Source organism: Platalea leucorodia, assembly GCF_965183815.1.
Source record: "Platalea leucorodia genome assembly, chromosome: 15".
Lineage (NCBI taxonomy): Eukaryota > Metazoa > Chordata > Aves > Pelecaniformes > Threskiornithidae > Platalea > Platalea leucorodia.
The window spans coordinates 12,367,149-12,394,199 of NC_138837.1; the positions used below are offsets into that span (position 1 = coordinate 12,367,149).

The 27,051-nt window shown below is 45.9% G+C and overlaps 1 protein-coding gene across 1 annotated transcript in view; it reads left to right on the forward strand.

The window, feature by feature from the left end:
• EXD3 (exonuclease 3'-5' domain containing 3) overlaps positions 1 to 27,051 on the forward strand; it is a gene marked incomplete at its 3' end in the record, with an annotated part of 300,929 nt that overhangs the window by 107,021 nt on the left and 166,857 nt on the right. Inside the window, exons 10-14 of the mRNA XM_082327142.1 lie at positions 5,704 to 5,757; positions 6,331 to 6,470; positions 7,289 to 7,389; positions 14,532 to 14,605; positions 17,368 to 17,406. Coding sequence (XP_082183268.1) covers positions 5,704 to 5,757; positions 6,331 to 6,470; positions 7,289 to 7,389; positions 14,532 to 14,605; positions 17,368 to 17,406 — 408 coding nt within the window. The remainder of the gene's footprint in view (positions 1 to 5,703; positions 5,758 to 6,330; positions 6,471 to 7,288; positions 7,390 to 14,531; positions 14,606 to 17,367; positions 17,407 to 27,051) is intronic.

A 27,051-nucleotide genomic window follows, 5' to 3' on the forward strand; every position in this document is an offset into this window, starting at 1 on the left:
TTTAAAGTGTGTGTGTTTGAATTTCCTTGTTTCTTTTAAACTAAAAATAATAATCGATAAGAAAAACAAGGTTACAGAGGATGTTTCTCACGTCAAGATGATGATGTCAGTCTCAACCCTTTTTTCCTACTAACTTAATCTACTGCTAAGGGACAGTTTTAGTGGCACGTTGCCTGCTAGATTCATGCCACTCCAGAAGAGAGGTAGCCAGCCTGCAGGCCATGGACCACTCTGCCGTCTGCTCCCAAACACCGCGTCTTCTAGAGCCGCTTCTGCTATGGGCATCTGTCTGGTGGAGTGGTTGGGAAGGAGCTTGAGTGTCGCTGGGAAATCATAATTCAGATGGTAGTATTCTGCGCCTACTGCCGGCATTTCTGGGGTCTCGTCAAGCAAGCGGGCTCTTGGAGCAGAGGTGTGGGCGTGCAGCAGATCCAGCCGTACAGAGCGTCTGGGTCTGGAGGATCTGGTGAAGGTGGGAGGCCTGTGTGCGCAGGAAACTTGGGCGGTGCTGGAGGAGCACCCAGTTGTGAGGATGCGCTGCCCAGTTAAACCAGGTTTCAAACTGCTTTGAGTGACCTGAGGAAGACAAATCACGGAAGCGTTCGTTTCAGTTCCCTCTTCCCTTCACCTGTGCACACGCATATTCCAACCTCGACTTTTACTTCTCTCCCTCTACCTCAAATTCTTTAGATATGAGTAACCTGTCACTACTTCATTTTGACGGTCTCGCTCCTTATAAAACATGTGCATGCTCTCTGGAAAGTGGACCTGGGAAATCTCATGTTTTCCTTGTTTCTGAAGATCTTCCTGAAGACAGCTGTGTACATTGTATGCTCTTTAAGCAGGAAGTAATTAAACCTCTAACCTGATGTCATACACTGTGCAGTGATGCCCTCTGAGAGTCTGAGCAAAGCTGATTAGCCGCAAGTTTGAAATGAGTGATTCCAAAACACGAAACAGATGTTCCCAATGATTAATACGTGGTATGCCCTTTACTCAATTATTTCTACCTTTATTATGTATCCAGGCTTTGATCACTGTGATTTTCTTAGAGTTGACATTGGATCCTCCTCTGCAAAGTCTCGTTCTGTTGTTTGGTCTGTTCTATGGGTTTTCAGAAATTCCTTCGCCCTTGGTTCAGAAATACTCCACTAAGTCAGGCACAGGCATATTCACCTTTGTGTTGTCCCAACTTGCTTGCAGCAGAGCTAAGTAATGCAGGAGTCATCAGAAACCATTTGTGTCTGTCCTGCACGATCACTCCAAGCAGTGCTACCAGAAAAGGTTATTCCTCTGATGCTAACCCCACCGTGGGAAAATTGCCTAAATTGTCAGTGTAGACGCCACCCAAGTGCACATGCCCTTGCAGATAAGATCTTGTGTGGCTTCCTGCGCTTCGTACTGTATATGGAAAGAATAGTCATTTTTAGATGAGAGGGAGCCAATTGCTTTCAAAACAAGTAGAGAGGATCAGGTATTGGTGCAGGGTGCTCTGGGCTTGTGTGTTCACTTCAAAACACCCCCATTTTCCCATACTCTTGTTTTTGCAATTGCATGACTGGAAGAGTGGTCTGGTGCTCGTGGCTTGGCCTGAATGCGTCAGATTTGGGTAACTTCCCCCATCCTATGGTCAATGCGCCTACACGCATTTTAGACAGACTTGAATGTCGTATGCCCAGCTTTGAATTCTTCCCCATCCTCATCCAACCCTCCTTCGCTACATTTTCAGGTGTTTAACCTTGGGAAACAAAACTATTACAAAATGTCCAAATATGACTTTTGCTTTCCCCGTAATTAAATCAAAGAATGACTCAGAGCTGCCCAAGGACAATGAGAAGACTCACGAACTTTGATGGGATTTGAATCAGGCAATGGGTCGTCACCTTTTCTCCTGTACTAAGCAGTGGCTTCATTGTGCGCTTGTCCCGTATACGCTTGGGGGACGCAAGGCAAGACTGGGACCAACCTTTCCCATATTTCTGTTAGGATCTGGGGCAGGAGGGTTTTAGTATAGGTTAAACACTTTTATGTGTGGCAATAATGCTAATAATGCTAGTTCTTTGCTGTTATTAGATTACCTGCTAGAAACTCTCTACGTATGAAATGTATTCTTGTGAAAAGGCCCCTTGTGCCACCAGTCAGGACTATAACACCTTCTCGTTATAGTTTGAGGGACGACGAGTTAGACCCTGATAAGCTGACAATATGTTAGCGTTCGCCAGAGCTTTTCCATGTTCCCACGTCGTAGCGGGGTTTTTTGCTCTTACTGATCAGCTGGTGAGGCCGGGGAGGTATTTGCTGCTCAGGACTTTTGTTGCCCTGCTGATCCAACCTGAGTCTGAGGATCCGCAGTTGGATTAACACGATTGCAAGCTTCCAGCTACCCCGGCCCCTCTTCCAGCACAGCTTGGAGCCGCAGATGGGAAATGCGTGTTTCTTGGGTGGGGAGGGGGATTCTCACCATCTCAGTTACAGCAGGCTCTCTGCCTAATTAAAGCGTTTGTTTTCTAACTACAAAATGAGCCTGCGAATGAGGTGTTGCTTTTCTGGAGATCTTATCATCTACGAACAGACTGTTAAAAATAGGGTCGTTTTACACAAAACTTGTTTGTGGAGTGAAACAATTCAAAACATGATAATAACAAAACAAAACCTTAAAATAGCTCGAAGTTGAGACCACAGACACAGCTGCCAAACACTTTCATCTTTATTACAGTTACTCATATCTCTTCTCTTATTATTCCTATTGTAAACGCGCTGATTTTATCTCAGTTGTCCTCGCAGTTCAGCCAGCCAGCCCATGTAACTACACCCTGCAATCCAGCCTGGCTGTTTGTCCCCAGGACCCAGGTCACGCCTCTCCTTCCCCGTTTGGCTTTGTGCACGGACGAGGCCGCTGCCCCGCCGCTGACGGCGTTCCCCGCTGCGCGAAGTTTCTGCCGGCAGCGCGGTTTGTCCGACTGCTCCGTCACCGGCTTCGGCTGGGTGGTGTTAAAATGATGCTAAACCCCAGCTTGTGTGATTTGCCCGAAGTCCCTCTGAGCCGCAGCAGCGGTGGTGGTGTGAGCTGGGGCTGCCGCAGCGGGGGCTGGAAGGCAACGTCTCCCCACGCTTTGGCTAAAGGAATATTCGTTGCTCTCCACCCTTTGGTACAGGGTAGAATACACGTCCAGTAAAAGAGGAAGACCTAACCTGACACGGCGCGTGTTTATCTGATTAAGTCACCCGTATGGTTAATAGAGATGGAGATAAAACTATGCCATTTTGATAACAGTTCTGTGATTAGGTTAGTCTGAGCATGCATGTGAACATTAAAAAGCTATTAGGGAAACCATTGCATGCTTGCGTGTTAAAACTAACGGATTACTTGTTTAATAAAAGGTGGTAATGAGATCAAATGGTGAAACAAGATTTTGAGAGTTGCAAGTCTTTTTTTTTTTCTTTTTTTTTAATTCAGCAAACAGATAGCTGGGAGGGAAATAAAAGCAGCTGCCAAAGCTTTGGAGACCCAAACCCCTTCTTCAGGTCCAAAACAGAAGTAGCAGCCTTCAGCTGGTATGCAAGTTGAGCATAATTACTCAGCTTGAACTTTGTGATGTTAATCTGATAATTTGAGAGAAAAGTGCTTGTGGAGCAGAGAAGCACATTGGCCTCTAAACAGGTGGAATAGTTATAAAGTCTGGAGTAAGAGAGAGATTTGGTTGAAGATTTAGCTGGGCTGAGAAATGACAGTGCGCCTTTCTGTTCGCTGTCTGGCTTGTAGCATGCAGTCACTGCATGAACGTTAGCTCCTGCGTGTGTCGCTTAAAGCTCTGCTGTTGATTTCTCTTTTGGGGATGAAGCCTGGACTGCCAGTGACGCAGCGTTCGTTTTGTGTTAAAAAAAACAACCCTCCAAAAAAGCCCCAAAACCCCAAACCCCCCCAAACCAAACCCAAAACAAAACAAACAGGGGAAAAAAAAAAGTTTCCCCATGATAGGTGGGTATCTCTGTTCTTTCTGGACAGTAAGATTGAACTTACATGGTGTGTGTTGGTTGTCTGCTCTTGTACACTCAGTCTCTGATGCAGTGGATGAACTACACGCTTGAATTTCCCAGAAGGTAACGTAATCCCCAGCTTTTGCTGGGAGCAATGCTTGGATGAGCTGGTAGGCTTTGGCTGCGTTGCTTGGCTGGGTCTGCAGAACATGTGCTTCCAGTGCCGAGTTCAGTTGAGGCGTCCTTTGAATGCTAGGAGAGATCACAGAAAATGTGTTTCAGGGTGTGCTCCTACCCCCACTGAGGTTATTTTTCTGGTTAAATTATTCTATAAAGGTTTCATGCAGGTGAAGTTTGCGTTTGCTTGGGGGGAATGTACATTTTTTACTGGATTATGTTTGTTTACATATTCGAACAAATAACACGGTTCTAAAATGCAACTATTTTGACAAACAAATCCATCATTTTCATGATCTTTCTCTCAAAGCAAAATCAATCACAGACAGCAGAGAAACCCGTTGAAGATAAGAATGTTTCCTCTAAGCCCTGCTATACTGTTTTTATCCTCATCTGAATAAATGGGCATTGGTGCCCTCGGGTCGTTACGTACTCCGTCCTGTTGCTGCTTAGCATTGCGTGCATGCTGCGGTAGGGGCAGCGCCGTCGTGTTTTCAAACACTGTTTCCAACCGTTTTGGAAAATCCAGCCTGACTTTGCAAAGTAATTAGAAGGACACTTCATGTAAAACCTCCTTGTTACCTCGCTCACAGTTACGTCAGTACTAACACATAACTGCGCTAGAAGGCTCCTTCCTCTTATTCCTCCGTTTACTGGAACAATACACTGTATTAAAGAAAGCCATTATATGCTTATTCTGTATTTGAGATCCAAGTATTCTCACACACTACAGAAATTAGGCACTACTAACTGCTTAAAATCCTAATTAGTGTCTATGCCTCCCAAGCAATGTACAGTTAGATCTCCATACGTTTCTGTAATCCCCAGGCTGGGGCAGGAGAGACGGTGGCTGAACCAGTTCTTCTCGCAGCCTGAGTTACAGCGCTTCGCCACGGCAGAGGTTCCTCCTCTCCAGAAGATACCGATTTGGAGTTCATTCGTGAACGCGGCCGGTCTTGGCTTATCAAAGATTTGTAGCTGTCACAAAAGGGAAAAATACAGTTCTTACTGTCTCTCTGGCTGTGGTGAACCTTAGCACTTTCAGGGGTGTGGAGCTACGCAGAAATTATAAAAACTAAGCCCTCTTGATTTCAGGGTCTTTTAGGTCTTGAGTTGCTTTCACAAAATGCAACCATTTTACCAAATTCAAAAGGCACAGCAAGATGGATAAAGTTGACTCGGAAAGGTGCAGTGGGCCTGGTGTTTTTTACAATTATATCCATAGAAGATATCCATCTGAGCTGATCTTGTCCAAGCACTTGACTTTCGCTCACTTGCTCTCTTTCTGCCAGACAGCTTGATCTTTAATTTTTGCTCCGGGCTATGCTGCTGCTCGGAATACGCAGCTCTGCCAGGAGCGTTCTTGTACATTTAGAAGTGGAATGTATGTGACCAAATGTTTATATGAATTGTACTTGAAAATATAACAGAAATAATTAACACATTAAAAATTTGTGCAACAGCATATATACTTTGCTTTGGAATAATGCCCATTTATCCGCTGTGGTGGTGTTTTCCTAAATACACAACTTTTTTTGTATTTTCTAGGCAGCCATCCTGAGTATTAAGCTAAAATTACAGCCAGATCAAGATGTGGAGAAGGTGAGTCACTTCCTCTGCAGGCTTCTCTGTCATCAGATCCATTTTTGTTAAGCAGGAGATCCATCAAGGCCCTCCGAGTTGTGCTGCCTTTCACTTGAGGCTCTACTTTGTTCCCAAGAAGTAACTGCTGCATTGCTGATGTACCTTTACCTTGAGGGAAGTGCCAGAGTGTGTTTTGTTTGACCCCATTACAGCTTACTGGGCTGTTTTTCTACCTGCAGCCACTGTTATAAAAAACCCCAGCTGTGTTCTTGGCAGATGGTTATCACTACGATGGAGTTTAGTGCTTTTGCTGTTTTGAAGCTGTGCTAATATTTGTGTTGAAAATGTCACGTCATTTGTGTTGGCTAATATTTGTCTCGAAAATGTCACATCGCTCTTCTAGGCAGCACTGGTTGATTAAGCAGGGGTTTGCGACTCGCTCGCCATGCCTGGGCCGCAGGGAACGGGACGCCCCTCTGCCAGGTTTCAGTCTGCGGCGTCATGGACCTCTTCCATGCTGCCGCGCTCAGCCCGCGGAACACGGTGATCAAAGGCAGGGCGCAGTGCTTTAAATGTCATTTCTTCTCCTAGATGTGTACGCCGCTGCTGCTCCAAGATAAAACGAACTTGGTGGAAGATTATGTGGGAGAATATCCAGAGCTCCAGAGCAAGCTCTTGCAGATCCTGGACACGTGGTGTGAACCTGGTTTTAATATCAGAGATATCACAAGGTAGAAACGCTTGTTGACTTTCTAAACAGCTGGGGCCAACTTGCTGTCAGAGGACAGCATGTTCTCTGGCTGTCTATCTAAGGTCGTTTCTCAGCATAATGGAGTGCAATATATTTACTTTTCAGCTGAGAAAGGGGAAATTCTGGTGTCTGTGCCAGAGTCTTCTCAAAGGCCTCAGCCCGTAAGACAGAGGTAGCATTGCTACTGACAGATGCTCGGTTCCTGCCAGGAGAGCGGAGTGCGAAATGCAACCTGTGCAGTAGCTCTTAGCAATATAACCCTACCAAAGCTTCCTCCAGGAGGCCGTAGCAATCAGACTCTTCTGCTTTGCTGCAGACAAGGGTGAGTTTCAGTATCGGTTGTACAGGTTTTGCAGGAAGATAATACTGTGATGAAGCGGCAGAAAAACAAGAGATGCAAGTGGTTAACCTTCATGTGCTCGTGAAATAGTCGTGTGTGTTTTAATTTATAAATTGCCTCTCACTAGAATAGCTCCTGTCAGTCACAAAGCCAACAGTACAGTCAAACTCGCAGTGTAGATGCAATAGTTGCAGTCTTATTTCTCAAAAAAAGACGAGAAGGAATTGCTCGCTTTCTCTTTTTTTAAAATAAGCCTCTGGACTTGCTTCAGTCATTGACTGGGAAATTTGTGTGGTTGCATTGTAGGCTTGTTGCTGTAACTTGGGAAAGGCAGGGGACGGTTCTTACCAACACCTAGCAAACCCTAATACCTCTGCTGTTAAGTATCTACTATTTGGGAAACATACTTTAGGTAATTCCACAGATGTTTCTTTCTGATTTTGTTTATTTGCTTACAGACAATATCAAGGCCTGTCCAGGTACAAACCAGATAAATTTAACCGCAAAATGCTAAGCAAGCTGGTCTTCAGGCTCCTAGACCGATTTAACGTGGATCCAGGTATGTGATATTGCAACATATTGTGGAGTTATCTCACCAATAAAAAACAGATGAAGTCAATTTGTCTTCTTCCATGTTCAGCAAGGAATCTCTGCTCTAATTTATCATGGCGAGTTTCAGGGTTTAATTAATGATATTGAAAAACAAAGCTGGTAAGTTATGGGAATTATCACTTTGTGCTGTCGAAGAATGAAGTGCTTGTGACTGATAGACTGCTTCTTCCATGATATGAAGTAAATCTTGACCCCAGAATGGCTCTACATAAACACATGATGGTCAGCTTTGAGTTATGACTCCATTCCACTCACATAAGAGGCAAGTCATTATTCATCTGGGGATCTGCTTTCTTGAGTTATGGGTCCGTCCGCTGGGAAGAGATAACCCTTGGGAAGCAGGAGCCACACAGCCCTTTGTATTCTTTACATAAACTAGAGTTGGTGGTAGGGAATTTTAAGGCTCTTGCAGCCTTCCGAGAGAAGTAACACATTTTACATCACTGAATAGATCTGCTTCACTACCAGTTATCTAACAAAATCTACTTTGTTTTGCTTTGGTTGTTAGTGGGGACTGTTGATCTTTTTTTCTTCTTTTTGGGACCTTGCATCAGACACCTTTAAGAGCACCGTTAGGTTTTACCCTGGAAAGCTTTCCATCCTCAGCCCAAGATATGCAATTCTCTTTTCTTGGACAGAAATGTGTTTTCTAACCACAAATTGTGGGCTTATTACACCTGGCAGCAACACTGTATTGCATACTAATCTTCATATCTTCAGACTGGTGTTCAAAAGTTAGTAAGATAATCCTTACAAACCCTCATTGGAGGATAAGTAAATATAATTAAACTTAGCACATTGGTGTGAAAGCTGAGACATATGGGGGGTGATTTATTTAAAATCTAAAACCTTTCCAGGAGTTTACTAGTCTTTAGTAATTTTTCCTCCTTTACAAGGTTGGTCAGTCAGTAGGCTGTATTGTCCTTTATGATCTGTAAAGAGACTTGACTTATTCCCCTTTCCTCATGAAAGATCCACCAAGGGTATGACACTAACTGTAGAGGTGAAAGGATATAACTGTTCACCTGCAAAATCCTGAGAAATTTAAAAAAAAAAAAATAATAATCTCGGAGAGGAGCATGTAGCTGCTGATCTCAGGTGCTCTCTGTGGGATGGTAGGGTGCCTCAGCCTGGTGGTGGTGCCCCAGATGTTGTCGCTGCCAATAATAGTGGCCAAATCTTGCTGGTCCTCCACAACACGTTCACTGGTGAGGAGGCTCCTTGAGGCAGGTGCAGATCCCATTCCTGCCTACGCTTCCAGAGAGCGGTTTGTCCCGTGCAAACTGCAGCGTCTCCAGTGCAGGAGAAGTCACCTGCTGGAGAGGGCTGTGCACCTCTATTGATGTGATGTGGGCTACTGATTTAGACAAGTTGCCAGATTTGGGGCAGCTAAAACCAGCGTTGGATGACTCTCATAGTCCCATATATGAAAGTAGGTGTTTAATTTTTATGTAATATCATATGTAATTCAGAGCAGGACTTGACACTTGGCTAACCTGTGGCCCTCTCAGTCTCCTTTGAAATGCTTTGGAAGGGACGAATGCCTACAGAGGAATTTCTGCTGTAGTGCTGGTCCTGCTTGAACTGAATTGGGAAATGTGGCAGCTGGAATAACATGGCTTTCCTTTTCTTCCCACCTCTTTCCCCTCCCTTCCTCTGAATTTCTGGGTCTTCTTTCTCCATTCTTTAGTGGAAGTAAACCTTACTGTGAGGAAAGAGCGTACAAAAAGGAAGCAGGCTGGGTAAAACATACAGATTAAAAAAAAAAACCTCATTTGTGTTGTTCTGAGCAGCTCCACCAAAAGCTAGCACTGAGGTAAAACTCACACTTCTTCTTACCCAACCTGATTGTGGGCTCGTTCGATGGCGCAGTCTTCTGCCGCTTTCTATCTCCCCTTCGCTCGTGACTCCTACTCGCTGAAAGAGCCTGAGAGCAGCAGCAGAAGAGGGAAGTGGCTTTCGGTGAGAAAGGCTGGAGGAGGACAGAGCTCTTGGTATGAGAAGGCAAACTTGTATGTGACTCAGTTCTTGCAGTTCCAAATCTACTTTCGTATTTCACTGCCCGAGCTCGCTCTTATCCACTCACAGTAAATTTCACTGACTGCTAAGCAAAACTTAGGTGTTGGTCAGCCATTAAGACTTGAAACACTCCTTGGAACTGCCAGTCTTAAATTTCAGAGCCGGATAGGAGGTGGCCCAATATAAAAAAGATCAGGAACCTTGAGGGAAAAAAGAAGCCATAGATTAGTCCACCTCTTCTTTTTCTGAACTGTATTCCAGTATTCCTGTTAACACACAAAACAGGGCATGGTAAGTGGAAGATTTTCTGCCAAGTCCCAAAGGTGTCCCAATAAACTCTGTGTGGATTCCATTTAATTAGCTTTATTGGGGAAGAAAGAAGTTGGGCAGAAATGGTATGTGACTGAGGAAATTGAGTTTTATAGAGTCTTTTCTCACACGTGGGTCAGTATGCTCTGGTTTAACAAGCCCGTAGCTTTTGCAGGGTAATTACTTAATGCTCTTTGGAAACCCTGGGAGATTGACTTAGATTTACGAATACAAGTTTCAGTCAAAAGAGTTCTCAGAGATGAGGGAACAGACCCTACCTAGGTTTGAAATGGCTGAGTCTGTTTTCTGTTGTGTTTTTGCACAGCCAGCACACCACAGAGTTCAGTGGCATTTTTCATCGAGAATTCCTTGGGTATGAGGTAGAAATGATACCACTCTGAAAAGTATAACTGTCCTCGTCTGTTGGGCCTTAGTGCCTGTATGACGATAAAGCAGGTAAGAGTGGTGTTGATAGAAAAGAGACGGTAGCTGAACGCACAGTTAACAGTTGTTGTCGTCCTGTAGCAGTGTAATAAATTAGCGGAGCACCTTAAGTTTTGAATGCTATGAACACGTTTTTACCATACAAAAAAATTTAGCATAAACTAAGAAACGTTTCTCTTCGTTTGACCACCAGGTTATCCTTTTGGTTTAACCTTTCGTTCCGGTTTGGTGTGAACCTCCCCTGTTAGGCCCCAGCAGTGATTTGTGAGGTGAAGCGCTATCGCTCAGGGCTGGGGCAGCAGAGGGCAGACGAGGGCTGCTCAGCAGCCTGGGCCTCGCCTCAGGTAGGTCACCACTGTCCTCAGGCCTCAGGTCTGCCAGAGCTGCCGGCGCATCCCGGGCGCTCAGCAGGGAGAGCTCCAGCAGGGACTCGTGGGAGCCTGCACCAGGCTCTCTCAAAAGATGCGGTGTTAGAGAGGCAGCAATGACTGCCAGAACTACAGGCACGCCTTTGGAAGGAGGAAATTTCAAATGTTTTTACCTTTTCCTCCTTAAAACAGAGCAGAATGTTCTTTTCTTTCCATTTGCGTTTCAAGGGTTGTTCCCCCCTACTTCCATGGTGATTTTCCTTCAGAGTTTTTTAGCTCTCGTGTTAAATACCGGCACGTCTCTGCATAGCACCGTGACTGAGCAGAACCTCCAGGCTCAGCCGTGAGAAGATGGGAGCCATCCATTCCTGCGGTTGCAGTGGCTGCAGAGTCAAGGTGCTGACGGAGGAGGGGACTGAACATGCCAGGGTCCTTCCTGGGGCCCTTACCTTCCCAGCTACGCTTTCGTCTGCTGAAGTACAGGCAGTAGAATATGATCTGCTCCAGACCAAGACAAGCTGGCCAGCAGCTCCCAGCTTTTCATTGGAAAAGCAGACACCACCCTTGCAGTTCTGAGCATGAATTCATCATACCCAGACACATGTCTAAAGACCACACCAGAGCATTTTTCCCTTGAGGCATAGATCGAAACCCTTGTGCTGTGCTCTCTGTTCTTCCTCCAGGCAGCAGGGCTAGCAGGTAGCTCAGGGGTTCGGGGGTAGGCTGGGGCTTCTGCTGCTTCACCTGCCTTTCTGAGGGCCACTGACCCTGACCTGTACTGGCACAGAGCATTTTATGAGAGACACTAATGCACCTTTGAGGCTACGACAAAAAGAGGTTTTCTTGAGTCCAGGCCTACTCTCCACTAATTCGCACTTAGGGACTAAGCTGATAATACACTGAGAGACTAATGCACAGCTTGCTTCTCATCAGATTCCCCAGCAACCCTTAGCCATACCAGGGTAAAAGCCTCTAGCGTTTCAGGTACCCTGATTTTATTAAAAAAAGGTTCTTTTACTTTGTCCCCAAACAAAGTATGCTTTGTCTGGGACCTTCTGTTCTGCCAGGACAGGGTGAAGGAGTCTCATTGTGAATGGAAGTCAAGCTCTCAGGGCAGCGTAAAGAGAGGATTGGGTCCACATCCCAGCTGCGGAGGCATTGCGCATCACCTGGGTGCAGTGGCCACGCACCACACCTAAAAATATAGACACATCTTACCGATGTTACACGAGTGAAATAAGCGTGGATTGCGGGTTTCATACCCTGCATGACAAATAGATTTCATTTTTACTTCCTCTGTGTTGCTAATAACCATTAACTCCCTGCTAACGGCTGAGAGCAGAATGGATTTTTTGCCTTTGAGTCAGTCCCAGATGTGCGACGCAGTTCAGATGAAGCACTCTTGTGGTGCAACTGCCAGGTGAACAGTTAACACATGCCCAAAGAGGTGCTTTCATAGTATTATACCATTTGTATGCCACTAGCGCTCCACAACCCAGTCATGATCCCAAAACCCCGTTGTGCAAACACTGAATAGAAGGATGGTCCCTGTTCTGAAAAGCTTAGGACGTTGTCTTTTGCTCCAACCAACAGAACACTGGGTTTGCTCAGGAGACCTGAGTTCAGACTCCTGTTCCCTCAGCTAGGTGTTCGACCTTGAGTAAGTTGCTCTGCCCTGAAGCGCTTGGATTTCTGCAAATAGAATGTGTGGATGGTCATGAAACTGCAGGGAGGAGGTCTGGCAAAGGCTCTGCGGTGCCACCGGCGCCACCCAAAGCCAAAGGGGCTCCTTCTGTTATTTCTGATGTACGTGGAATGTGGAACCTATTCTTAAAGACCTCCAAGGTGGAAAGTTTACCATATCCTATCCAACCCATGCCAGTTCTTCTCTAGCCTTGCCATTAAATTTTTGTTGTTTTTTTCCTCCAAAAGCTATACGGAATTTCTCTTGCCTTTATGGCTTTTGGTAGATGCATCTCACGTTTTACTTTGGGCTTTCTGATTTTGTGTTTGTGCTGTTCTTGTGCATGTGTGTGATCCAGTTTCCATGTTCTTTTAACTTCCTTTGTGTGCTTGAGGTCAATAAAAGCCTCTGATTTAGCAGTTAAGTCTCTTACTTCACTTCCAATTTTTCCATTGCCAGCTCTTCTTAACTCCTTTTCCCCGTATAAATGATTTTCACATGAAACCTTACCTGCCAGTTCTCTGAGTTTATTGCAGTCCATTTTCTTGTTTTTATTTTGCTGTTCCTCCTTTCCTTAGAGCGTCGAACTCTTCATTTCATTGTCTCTCTTACCAGGTTGCATTTCATCCTCACATTTTCGATTAGTCCTTCTCTGTTTTTTTGTAATAATATATAGAAAACTGGATTCAAACTCAGTTCCTTTGCTCCATCAGAACAGAAAACGCCACTAGTGCCTTCAGAAGTGTTCCAGCCCATCTGTGTTCCTGTCCTACTTTCCGCACAGATAGCTGGGCACTTGAAATCCCTCTGTTCTGCCAAGTCCCGTGCTTTGCATAATTCCTCTAGAAGCTCAAAGCAAAAAAGGTTCAATGGATCTTTTTGGTGACCTAGAGCAGTCATGCTGTGTTTCTTTCTGAATCTTTAAGTTAGGTGGTGATATTATTAATTTTGATGTTGATCTTTCTTCAAAGAGCGTTGCTTTCCATGAGCTGATGATCTTTCTTCCAGGTATTGGGATAACATCCAGAGGAAAGATCACCATATTTACTGGGGTAGTATCCTGCGGGATAATTGCAATAATTTCCTCAGATCCTTTGAGGGCAAGGATATGTTGTCACGCTGTGGAAGATTAACTTAAAAATAACAGCTTTAAACATTTCTGTTTGGGATGGGAATGTTCAAGTTACGAAGGGATGCTTCAGGAGACTCTGAGAAGCTGCAGTAACCAGTGGTGCCTCAGTTCACATCCCTCTGATTCCAGAGTCTGGTATTCAGAGATCTTTCTTCTTTCTCTCAGTTTTTGATCCTCGGGCATGGCATGTGTGGGGCCCGGGAATGCCGAGCTCCGAGGCCCTTGGTGTCGGTCACACTGGTTTCTCCTGGTGTGTACTGATTCAAGGGAGGCTGCAGAGAATTTTCACTTTATTGTTTTCTGTTACCGTTTCCGATTGCTGGTCCTGCTCCTTCTGACGACCGGTGGGATGGTTTTAGCCACTGAAACCCCAATGAAGGCTTTGGTGAAATCCTTCCCTGTACGTGCATACCAACATCTAGCAAGAACTGACAGATACCTATGCTAATCCTAGTTAATGTATTTTATCTTCTGCGTTTATCTCTCATTGCACTGGATTTCAAAACAAGGTGCTATGTGAAGATCTTGTTTTTTGCAGTTGTAATGAGGCATATCTAATGAAGATGACGGTAATAAAAATAATAACAACAACTGTTGCTTGCTAGCTCAGCAAAACAATAGTCCCCTCCCTCTTTGTAGGGATATGGGGTCTCTTTCATGGATATTTATTTTATCGGATAAACTTTAGCCACAAGTTTACATCCTGAGTAACATGTTCAAAACTGCTTCGATGAATTAACAGCACAGGTTCCAATTAAATCAAAAAGAATGCAGCCTCTAGAGACCGGAGGTGGTGCCCGTATGAGGATGCTACCTAATTAAAGGTGCGAAGTCATTGACTATGAAGCATCTTGAACCAGCAAGTGGATCTTATCATTCAAGGGTGGTAGAACCAGAGATATCAGAACCGAGGATTAGGATTGCTAATCATGGCTGAAAGTGTAAATAACAGTCTATAGTTTAGATAAGCGGACAATGTGTGTGCCTGTCCGTCATTGTTACAAGTGTGATGGCATCCTGCCTTCCACATAGCGAGGCTGAAATTGGGGAAGGAAAAATGTAATGTCTAGACAGTAGAACTTTAAGGAAGTTCAGCTCTGTTGTATACTTAAACATCTTTTTCCTTCTTTTAGCTCTCTGCCCTAATGTGATAAATCAGCGGCACTTGAGAACTCTGAATTACCTCTTTTACAAGAGGTTTGTTGAGGTACGTTTCTGTATTGTGTGGCATGGGTGCGAATGAGGCTTTTTGTTTATTTTGTGTTTTGAATAACATAATTGATATGATTGAAATGTATTGGTAGTATATGAGCAAGTTTTCATTGTGGTTGTTATTGTATAAAAATGCATTGGATCTGCCATTGGACCTGGTTTTTCTGTGAGTGAGTGGGTTGTGTGTCCATTCATATTCTAACGATGGCTCAGAGCCCGGGGCTCGTTCACCTCGGCACCCGCAGCAGTGTCCTGAGACACGTGTAGGGAGGTCAGGGTGTGCTCTCCGCACGCTCGGTTTCTCTCAGCCATCTCAAATAAGCAGGAGCGTACTGGCTAAAGAGTTTTTTGGTGGTTTTGGTTTTGGGGGGATTTGTATGTTGTCGGGTTTTTTTAGGCATTCCACGTTGCTGAGTTCTTTGTAGGCACTCTGCTTTGGTACTTGTGGCCTGGCTGTGATAGGTATGGCCCAAACCTGCCACAGAAGCTTTTTTGTGCTAACAGCCTTGTTACTGCTGAGCAAAATGGTAGTACTGTCAGCTCCTGAGCCACTCTTTGAACTAACTTTACTTTTGTCCAGCCTCCAAATTCTCTTTCCAAATACGGTGGTACTTGTCCTGGCGCTGAGGGCTTGTAGCAATAAGAAGATGCCATTAATTCTTTCTAAGGAGCAGGTTTCTAGGAGGCAGCTTGGAGGCTGACTGTCTGCAGCATTACTTGACTGCGGTTTCTCCTCCCCTCTCATGAGCGTACTGAGCCACGTCCCTGCCCTTTGGATGCTCTTGAGCGCGCTGCATTGGGGAGCGCATTGCTCTTCTTGTTAACGGGGCAGTTGTGGTGCTTCTCTTGATGGCCTGGCTTTCATCATTATCCTGTGCCTGGAGACAGATTGTGCCAGCTGAGAGCAAGTTTTTGTTCTGCCTCTTCTGGAAAAAACAGCTTGCACTTGTTGTATCCAGGTGTATGAATTGGACCATGAAGGACAAGGACCACAAGAGACTGAATATCATAGCGAAATGTTTCCATTTCTTGAATTTTGAATTCTCAAGCTGTATTTGCCAAACAGGGAGTGGTGTTTCATCTGCAGTTCATAGAAGACTTTCTCCTTTTTTAACAGAGTTTTAACAGAACCCAACAGGTTGTTCAGATGTTCCTACGGTACTATTGATCCAGTCTTCAGAGAGCCAGTTTTCAGGAAATGAGACACCTCCTCCAGAAATGCCTGCTCTTTTGTTCAAAAGAGGATTCGTTTGATGTTCTGACAGAAGAAGGCAGATGCATGCAGTTTTTCCTGATCCCCCACCCCCCAGTACTTTGAACATGAAGATGGGGTTGAGTGGTGGTGATCTGATGACACCGTTCCGGCACTGCCAGTTCTGCTTCCAAGACCTCCTGATCCATCAGCGAAGGCTCTGATCTGTCTTTGCTGCCTGCCAGATCCACTGACAGAAGACCTGGGGAGGATCGAGCATTTCAACGTCCTGCATCTCAAAGCTTTAATCTTGGATGACATCATTCTAGAGAGCTTGGTCATCCGCAGTGAGACAGTAGAAAGCATTTATCCAGGTGTATTTATTTAGCAGAGTGGAATGGATTCTTGATCTGGTGGTCTGCTCTCTCTGCCCTGCCATTTCCTTTGTTTTGGAGTATTTGCTTGATTTACAGTGTCCGAGCTGGCCAGTCACTTCCATTAAGGTACATTTGGCAGCTGTTTCTGGACACAGTCCCTTCTCCTGAGAGCTCTTTGGTGTTCTCTGTTTACCATTCTCAGCTGCGTATGAGGCCTGGCTAAATGGCTCCTTTATCTCCCTAGCATTTAAATTACATGCTTGTATATCTCAAGGATGTTTTCTTTGAGGCTCTTACTCCCTGTTTGCTCTTGTACCTTTCCCTAAAAGTGGCACTAGTAACCGTTGTTACCTCGGCCAGAAGTGGGGGTGAGGCTCAGGCCCCGGTGGCCGGTCCGTCTCATGCAGCCTGCGTTCTTGGCAGAGTGGGCAGTAGTTCCCGTCCCGAGTTTCTCCCCACAGTTGGCTCTGAACTACGTGGGAATGGGGATATGAACTTATCAGTTTCCTTTCCCAGCCCTCATGATTCCAGAAGATTTTTCATGACTTGGCTGTTGAGAAAAGTTTGTATTTTTGTATTCCGAAGGCTCAGCCTTGCAGATAATCCCTGAGATCACTTCCTTTACTGGAGCCTGTGGGGATGGCTCTCCACTGGGCTAGCTGAGGAGGTGAACGCTCTATGGACATGTTGCAAACCTGAGGTAAAGGCAACAGCAACCATCCATGCCTTCCACTAGACCACGGCCTGCTTCAGCACATCTCCGTCATTGCAAGAGCACCATGTGAGCTCTGAGGCATTCAGAAGTGCTGCTGCACTTTGAAGAGTGTTGTTAGGTGATTAGTTTTCTGCAAATGAGTCCAGGACCCGGCTCTGGGTAATAACGAGAGTTCGGGCTGCTGCTGGGTAAGGGTCTGCATTGCCTGTGTACTTCGATTGCATATGCATTTTTTTGTCTTATGTGCTGTAGCGTAAGTCTGAATTGTTGTCTGAATTACTTCATCTAAGCTGTGTTTCTCTGCCGTGCCCCGGCTGGTGACATACGAGAAGCGGAGGTTTCCCGTGGGCTCCAGAATGCATTCCTCAATCACAGTTGACACCAGTGTGTAAGATGGCGTGTTAAATTTCAGCTTGCTGCATGTAGCATTCTCCCCTTTGTAAGACGGCTCAGAAGTAATTTTGTCTTTTCAGAAAACCATGACTCAGGAGAATTGGACAGATCACGTTCAGGTGAGTATGGATTTCCCTCTCCCATTTTCTCAGGGTTATTTGCTTGGAGATTATTTTAAGATGTTCAGAATATCCAGCTCTGGATGTTGTAGTCCTACTGTTGCAATTTTGCGCTTTCTCATAACTTTGTAAGCATATAGCAAAATTGTACATGCAGGGAAGAGCAAGGAAGAAAACGTATTTTAATACCTGTTCTGTCTTTAAAAATGCTCTAGTTTGGCTGGAGCATTTAAGTAAGATTATCCAGTACATTCTTTTACTGTCATGCACTTATTTGTAAGTGAACACTACCAATATTTATGTTGATTAATTACAAGGAGGGGGGGAAAGAGTTCTCTTCAGGCAGCTAACGAGGTACGTGAGTGCATCGGGACAAATGTTAGATTCCCTCTGCATGTTCCACTGATCATTTTCAACAGGTTTATTAGGTGACTGTTCGATATTGTGACTTCTACGTCTTGTGCTGTAGGACACAAGTCATTTTAACAGCACAGCAAGAAGGGTAGCAGTGGGTTTTTTTCTTGGTGTATAAAAAAGAGAGTTCAGGCAACCATGTTTTGGCCTGATACTACAAGAATACATACATGACAATGAAATATCAAGAAATTCCGTGGTGACAAACCATTAGTGATTATTTATGTGCCCGTGATATCCCTAGGGAATTGCAGCCTCGTGGGGAGGGTTTGCTCCATTTCTGTAACTCCTCTCAGTTTGAATTCTGCAGCCGTTATGGATTTCTGACCACCGGCTGGAGTCTTCCTTTGAACATCCAGTTGAATGGTCAGTGTGGGCCTCCGGGCCGGTCTGATGGCTGATGACCTCGTGCAGCTGAGATCTTGGGCACTGTCTGTACGCACCAGCAAAATGACTGAATTTTAAACATGAGACGTTTCTTCTCTCTTTCACGGGTCAGCAGGAAAAAGAACAATTCGGAAGGCATGAGGATGTGTTTTTTAAGACAGAGATCATTGATAAAATGCCCAGCAGCGCTTCATGGCAACTGTTAAACCTACTGAGTGTTTTCAGCGGTGAATATTCAACTCCTGTGTGTGGTTTATCATACCCATGCGAGAGGCCGGACTCTGTGAGGAAAGGAGGGGGTCTTGCCTCTTGATCGCCGTGATCTTACCCAGTGAAAGAACTTTTCAGGGTTCCCTTTGATTCTCACAAGCTTAAAGGTGAGCACAAGTGCTGGTGCCTTGCTGGATCAAGACCTGAGATGGGATTAGCCATGAAACTGTAGCAGACATCTTCGTCACAACTTCTGGGTGTGCTTTGGTGTATGCAGTGAAGGGGTTTCTGTTGATGCCATGGGGGTTGGTGGGACCAACCTCCCAGTTAACGTACACGACTGCAGGCCATGTCAATCACTTGTGGAGACAGGAGGCTTGGGAATCGATGCTCTCTGAGAAGGGCTTGCTTGGTGCCTGGTAAGACAGCTCCCTGGAGAACTACGCAGAGCTCAACTGCACGCTGGACTATGGCAGAAGGTCGTCTTTGCTTTCACAAAGTATTCCAAACTTTGTATTTTCTGCGTGCTGCCAACTTATATATTGTTGACAACTATGTAATTATCACACGAGTAGTGCTTAAACTTGCCCGTTATCAGTCGTGACTCTTAGTGCTATCAGAGATTACTGTCTTTGGCATCGCTTTAAAGCGATTAGAATCTGTACCTGCGCATCTGGAGGAAACCGAAATAATCGCATGTGCAGGTAGGGTTCTGCCTCACGCTGCTGGCAGCGCGGCTGCACCGCACAAAGGCAGAGTTACGAAGGAGGAATCTCTGAGCAAGTTCTGGTTTTGAGTGCAAAACTAAGGTTGTCCGGGACTTTATTGTTTTTGAAAGATTGGGCTTTACATGAGAGAAAGGTTCAGCTTTCCACTCAGAGCTTCACCTGTGACCTGACATGTTTTGACCAAAAAAATCCATTAGGCTCCTTGTGGGGCTGGAGAGAGTTGTCGTTTGTGTTGTATGTCCCAGTCGTATGTTTAGTTCAGGCTCACAGACAATTTGTATCTCCCAAGCTCTGCCTGGCGATGCAGGATTAGCCCCATGGCGCTGGGTAGGAGGCTGGGATGCTGTGTGACCTCTGGGTCACCTGCGGGAACAGGAGCCAAAACTCCCCAAAAGCTTCACAATGGCAAACTCTCAGTCAGAATTTTTGGATTAGTTTTTCAATTTTAAGTCCAAAGAGGTTGAAAGTCTTCACGGGTTTAAAGCTCATTTTTGTTTAATTCTGTGCTGCAGCCATACCAAAAGGCTTCAATTATACAGATATGGAGAGCCCTGGTGAAAGCGGTGTCTCTCCTTGTTCAGTGGTGCTGGCCATGTCACGTTCGGTATGGCGGGCGATAGACGTTTCTGCGCTGGTATTTCTTTTTGTTTGCCCTGAGCAGTACAAGTACAGAATTTTCCTGTTCCTGCCCTGTGGGATGAATCGAAGGTGTGATCCTGACTGCTCCTGCAAAAGGCAGAAACTCGGTAGTTAGTTGTGGGGCCAACAGAACCTGTTTCCAGCCCTGGAGCAAATTGGTTTTGCCCCCTCCGCCTGCCAGCGCCCGCGCTGCGGATCCGCTGTCCAGGCTGTGGCTGCGCAGGCAGGGATGGCAGCTGTAGGCAGGCAGAGGAGGCAGGAGAGAAAGCAAAGGCATCAAAACGTCTTCATACCCTAGGGAACCTGCCCTCGTCACCAGTGCCCGTTGGCAAGCCTGGCGAGCCCAGGAGCAGAGCTACCGTTTGGATCATCTTCTCCAAGCAGAGATGCCTGGAGGGCAGAGGGAGGGGAAGAGCACTCGTCTTGCACAGTGCCAGCTGCATTGCTATTCAGGCTTGCCTAACTGATTCTGAGCTGCACTGAAACACGCAGGAGAGTGCCTGTCTTCACAAGCAGAGGGGAAGGTGTGTAGGATATCGATGGTAGATAGGCAGGAAAAAAAGAGGCAGGGCATGAGCCAATTGTCTGCTTTGCTGTGCGCCCTTCTGCTTCCATTTTTGCATGCTTCATATTTTTCATAGCTTTAATCACCTGCATAAAGATGGTGGAGTTGGGTAGAGCAGATACAGGACGCTGGTCAGATGTGTCCAGGAAGGGTTGTCCTGCGAGAACTGCAGAGAGCACTTGGCCAGCAGCAAGAGGGGCTTACCGAGTGCTGATGTTTCCCTGGAAATTCTGCAGGACAAAATCACTTTGAGACTAAAAAGCATGGAAAGCATTTTTCAATCATCTGCCGAGCTTCCGAAAAGTGAACACGCATAGAACAGGAATATCTCTGAGGAGCATAGTAGGGAAGCAACTCTGATTGCAAATGTCACCTCTGCCAGTGTTTTAGATGTCAGACAGTATCTGAGATACTTGCGTGAGGTTGGCAATATGACATGGGACCTACCGGGGAGCACTCCCTGCTCAGGTGGCAGCTGGCGCCTGAGGACATCTCAAATAGCACCAGACACCTGCGTTCTGGTGACCTGAAGTTCTCCTGGTTTAACAGAGGGCTTGGGAATAGGAGGGTCTGGTATTTTGCTGTGCCGCTTTTAGCGTGCAGTGTTCTCACCGATGTGAGATGTCTCAGGGGAGCCCTCATCGCTCTCTGCAACAGCCTGAAAGGAGGCTGGAGCCGGGGGGGTCAGTCTCTTCTCCCAGGTAGCGAGCAACAGGACAAGAGGAATTGGGCTCAAGTTGTGCCAGGGCAGGTTTAGATTAGATGTTAGGAAAAATTTCTTCATGGAGAGAGTGGTTGGGCACTGGCACAGGCTGCCGAGGGAAGTGGTACAATCACAGTCCCTGGAAGTGTTCAAAAAACGTGTGGATGTGGTGCCTGGGGACATGGTGTAGAGGTGGAGCAGGCAGTCAGGTTGACGGTTGGACTCGATGATCTCAGAGGTCCTTTCCAACCTTAATGATTCTACGATTCTATGTTTTGGGGGTGATCTTGCAATTCTGCCCTTCCAGACTCAGCCGGGTTGATTAGTGCCAAAGCACCCGTTTTCTGCGGAGTCGCCCTTCAGGTCTGGTCCGTTCCACGTGGGAGCTGTGCCCGTCCCCGCGAGGAGAGAGCTGCCCGGGAAGCTCTGAGGCCCCCATGCCACCCACGGGAGCCAGTCTCAGCTTGACGAGGAAAGGCTGGGGTAGCTGTGCGGGGGGAATGACAGAGTATTATGGGTATTTCTGGGCAGTTAGAGCCCAGAAGGCACACGCTTGCTCCATGATTCTAACGTCCAGCATATTTTTGCAGGGAATAGTTTGCCTGCAGCAGAGCTAACCAAGTTGGTACAGTTTAAAATGTTATCTCGGGGTACTTTGGCCCAAGAAGTATACGTGTGTTTATTCGGACGTCCTGCTGCGAAATGCTTTCTCCCGTGGAGCAGAGCAGGGTGACGGTGCACAGCAGCGTAGCTCTTCGCTTGGGGCAATAACTAGAATCCGTGTTGGGCAGTGTTAAAACCAATGGGTTTATTTAGGACTGCCAGTGTTATCATCGCTGTTTTGTGAGGTGTCTGGGACAGTGAAGTGGTAGAAATGGTACGTCTGCTTTTACTGACCTTGAGCTGAAGGGCCTTTTGTTGCTAGATCAAAAACCTTTCTGTGCTAGTGTTTGCACAGGGGAAACCGTCCCTTAGTTTCTGGAATGTAAAAATCTTAAACCCTTCCAAAACTAATGCTCCGAAAAAGCGCTGGTGTTTGAAAAGATGTTGCTGCTTCTTCGGGCGCTCACCGTGAGCTGTGGCTCATCAGCTAATTTTGCCTTGTGCCAGCTGATGGTTGGAACCGCTCTGTCCTTCATTTTGGCGTGTGCAACTCGAGAGACGGGGACGGGGATACAACAGCGAGAAAAGTGGCCCTCCATTTTTTTCAGGCCCCTGTTTTGCAGCACTTCAGTCTGCTCTGGCCTTGCATGAGAAGGAAGCAGAGGAACCCGGGAGCCAGCTGTTCACCGCGTTCAGCGCTGGGAGAGGCCGCAGCTAATCTCCTCTCCTTCTCCAGCTGTGACAATGAGATAACTTATTTATTTTAAAATTTCTGACCATGAAAATCAAACACTGTGCCAGCTCGTTCTCTGGGTGACCAGGGGTGAGATGCTAGTAATTCGTAGCAAATGTATAACTCTAGTTCCACTAAAATTCTAGGGTGGTTATGCTACTTTACAGATAATATTCAGAAATCTGCGCAAACAGAAGGCATAAAAGTAAAGTGCCCTCCTTTATGTGTAATACATTTGAAAAACTGACAATTCCTGGTCCTTAATAGGTGTAACTTATCTTACACTACAGCAAGGAGTTGATGTAATCTTATTTATTTAACCAATTAATTTCTGAATGGCAAACACCCTCAATGACTGATGCCAAGATCCTAGTGTGCTCTTTCTGTACAGGACCATTTTGGCCTCAATTAAAATGTAACTACCTCTGGAATAAAATGTAATAGCCGTTATGCTCAAGGAGGTAAGTTTTAAGGGGAATTTAAAGGACAGAATGCAATTATTTTTTAAAAGTTTTTGTGGCTAGAACACCTGGCCAGTAATCCTGCTCTGGGGAATCTTTCCTAAGGACAAGAGGTGAAAAAGGCCACTTTGCAAATATCCACATCTAGGGTCCTTCCCGAGGACTCCTGAGTTTAGGCAAAGTTTTAAATTGGCTCAAGATTGTTTTGAGTACAGCCACATCCCTATCGCGTAAGGAACTTAGTACCTGTAGGGAATTAAGCAATCTCTGCAATGCAAATGGGAATGATATTCAGGAGGTGATTAATACACGACGTGTCTTTCGGTCTAAGTCTGCATGTCAAATTGTCTTTCGCTCTGTGTTCGGTAACTGTTTATTCAGGGATATAATGGATTTCATCACTCAGACATCAAATCTAGACTGGCTGTTTTCCTGGAAGGTAGAAACCAAAACTAGTTTAACCAGCCGATGTGTGGAGTCCCTTGCTCGTATTTGTGGCCTCTTTTTTAGCAGGAAATCAGAACCGGTAGGTGATTGGTTTTGTTCCTTCTGGCCTTGAGAGCCTCCGGGAGGAATCGTCAGCTGAAATCAATTGTCACGGTTCTGCTGGTGTTGCTGCAACCGGGTGCTTGAGCTGGGGACCTGTTCCACGGGAGCCCGGGTAGCTCCGAGCAGGGTGTGTGTATAAATATGCAGGAGCTGCTCCTTGGCTCTGTTTTGCCTGCAGTTTCCCTGTTAAGCTGTCTGCGAAAGAATTGCATTTATCTTTCCACAACTTTAAGCAGCTGCCATTTAAAAAAGAGAAGATTTTTTTTTTCTTCTTCTCCATTTCCCTTTTGCAAAATAGATGGTATTTAGACCTGGACCAGGGACAGGTTTAAGATCTGGTATCTGTCTTGTGAAGCCAGGACTGAGGGAATTGCTTTATATCGGTTGAGACCCAGCAGTCTTTCCTCCCCCGGTGCCCACTTGTTGCTCCCATTGCTCCTGTCGTTCCTCCTCCCGCGGTCTGTCCCCCGCTCGGGGACTGCCCGGCAGCTCAGTGTTTGGCGATCCCTCTGCTTTTGCCCCCCGTCTTTTTCTGTAGGTTTACTGCTCTCGTTGGAGGTCTCTGGGGAGAACACGCAGCCCCAATGGGATGTAAAAGTGTATTGTACCTAAGGGAATATTAAACCATGGAAAAACTGGACAGTAAAAGTAGCAGGCAAAGTATAGATTTCCTTCTATTTTTCAGCTCAGTTTGTAAACGGTGTCATATATTTATTGATAGCTGAAATAACATCGGAGTTGCAAAGCAAAAGGACTTACTGATAGGGCTGATGCAGAAAACAGGCACATCTGCGACTGGCTCAGGAAAAGCATAACGTAATTCTTCAGTTACGTTCTGCTTTCTGGATAGAGAGCAGTAAAATATGCATCTGTACTAATGAAGTTAGCACTGTTGGTCTAAAAGAAATGGGACCTTCTCATTTAACAAACCCACAGCTGTTGTGGGAGAAATACATGGGAAAAGCCAGACAGGCAGTGTGTTCCGTGCCTTACTATCTAAAGAAAAGTCTATCGAAGGATGATATGTACGGTTAAATGTAAATGCCTCCATGTACCTCCTGCGTGGCTTAGAGAGGATTATTTTCTGTAAGACCTGGAGGGCTGGTTTGCGTAATGATAATTATGGTAGTTTTATTTATAACAAATCCAGCCATTTCTAGATAAATAAATGGTGGTTAAGCGCAAACATACTAATGAATTCTGGTGGAATTTTACAGGAGGTACAAAGAAGCTAAGAAAACCTGCCATTGTTTTCCATACTACCTACCAAATTGTCAACAATGTCAAAAACATTTTAAAAAATCAGCCAAAAGTTTCTCTGGAGCGATGGAAGATGCGTTTGCTCAATAACTTTGGAAAGTCAGCTCACGTTTACTCAAGTGTGGATCTACAGGGCCAAGCTCTGGGGATTCAGCAGGAGCTTATGGGAGCTGGGGGGCTGCCTGCTGCTTCAGTGAGGTTTTGGCAAGTAATTCCTTCGAAAGCTCAGCACCTCAGGTTTAAAAGTTGTGGCCAAACAGCCTTTATGTGCAGACATATTAAGTACTGGAAAGTGAAGAAAGGAAACCGGAGAGAACACACTGGGAAAAAAAATCTCCTTTAAATTGTTTTGGTATGTTAGAGATGCTTTCTGACCTTAAACCCCCTGCAACCAGACAGGGCTAGCTTGCTGCTAAGCAGTATAATTACATTTCTGTCACCAGCATGCATTCATTCGAAAGTACAACTTCATCAGAAGGAGATTTGGTATGGTATAGAAAGGAGGCTAATTGGCTTACGGCTGTAGGTTGAGAGGTCAGTATTAGATTAAAGAGTTAAGAGCATCAGCAAGCGGTTAGACTGAACTGGTGTGCCCTGGTGGTGTGTTTAATTCAGCCAAATGGGAGAGCATCTTAGGAGTAGGAGACAATATAGGAAAGACTGTCATCCCAAATTGTATAGGAACACGTGGGACATCCACGCTCCTTAAAAGCCACATCGGGACTCTTAATACAGTAGTTTCCAGGATAACTGGTACCGACTCCAAACTGCATCAGCTGTAGGATTGTACAGCACAGAGTAAAAACGGGGACAGCCTCACTCCAAACAAGCAAATCCTCCTGTTCCGTTTGCTCGGAGACAAAGGGAACCCTACCAAGAGCACCGGCACGGGCCTCTCCAGCAGAAACGGGGAAAGGCAAAGAGGAGGATGGGGCACGCAGCGTGCCTGCTAGCACAGAAGGAGGGGGTGTGCTCACTGCTTTTTGAAAAGTGGGAAGCAAATAGGTCGTCAGCAGGTTCTGCACGTATTCTGTTTGCAAGTGGGAGACCACTATTTGCAGCTCTGTGGCCTGAGGCAGCGCGGTACTCTCGCCCTGCAGTAGTTTCTGCACGCTCGGGGACGTGTAGACATAGCGGGCTACGTTTGCCCAGTTTTCCTAAAGTCTTACACCTTGTACATAGTCACACACATGCACGGATCCGCTCTTATGTTCTTATCCAGTCAGCAGTAAAACTATCCGGTCATTCAGGAATCATCCCAGGTTATTTAAAACCCCTGTAATCGATCGGTACCCGCGTGCTTCCACGGACAGCCATTGGATTGTAAAGGCCTGTGCAAATCAGCTGCCTTGCACAAAGGTGGCCGGGCTATTTGGAGTTGATCGTTTGGCTGTATTATACTTTTCGGCAAGATTAGTTCCCCAGTGCCCTGCCAAGAAGAGAACCACATAAACAGAGGATTGTTTAGAAACAAAAAAAGTTCCTCTTGATGGAGAAGTCATGTAAATGGGAAGAAACAGGAAACGAATCTTCCCTTGTTCGCTCTGAAAGAACGCGTATCTCTGAGGAATGTTGCAATTATGGATTTAGGAAATCAGTCCAATTTGCCAGGGTGTGAATTTCAGAGTTCATTCAGTCAACCCTCTCGAGCATTTCTTCTTCAGAACAAAAACCACCAGGAGTTCAAATGTCCCAAGAGAGATTAAAGGAGAGAAAAATCTACTGCCAAGCTTTGCTTTTGGTAATGATCCTGCAAAGATACTTATTATTGCTTTGGCTGTGAGCCAGATGAGGCTTGTGCGTGGTAAAATAGAAATGAGTGGTAACCCAAGTTTTTCCTGTGGGCATCTATTTTTCATAGACTAATGCTGGGAAGAGTTAGTGCTCCTGAGCAAGGATTTCCATCAAGATTTTTGCTTATTCACTTTGAAGACTTTAGTAAATAGAAAAACGTCCCCTGCTGGGAATGCCACATGAGCACGTTCTTAGAGAGAAAAGAACCTAAAACCAAGGACGGGAGGGAACGGCCTCAAGCTGCGCCAGGGCAGGTTTGGGTTGGATATTAGGAAAAACTTCTTCCCCCAAAGGGCTGTCAGGCCCTGGCCCAGGCTGCCCAGGGCAGGGGCTGAGTCCCCATCCCTGGGGGTATTTAAAAGCCGGGGAGATGTGGTGCTGAGGGACATGGTTTAGTGGTGGCCTTGGCAGTGCTGGGTTAACGGTTGGAGTCGATGATCTTAAGGGTCTTTTCCAACCTAAACGATTCTGTGATTCTGTCCTGAAGCCAGCCTGGGCTGCAGCAGGTCCCTAAGCAGAGCGGAGCTGGGGGCAGCGCTAGCTGTGAGCACGAGGCACAGCGAGGCTCGGGAGGGTGAGTGAAATGGCCCACGGTGAGC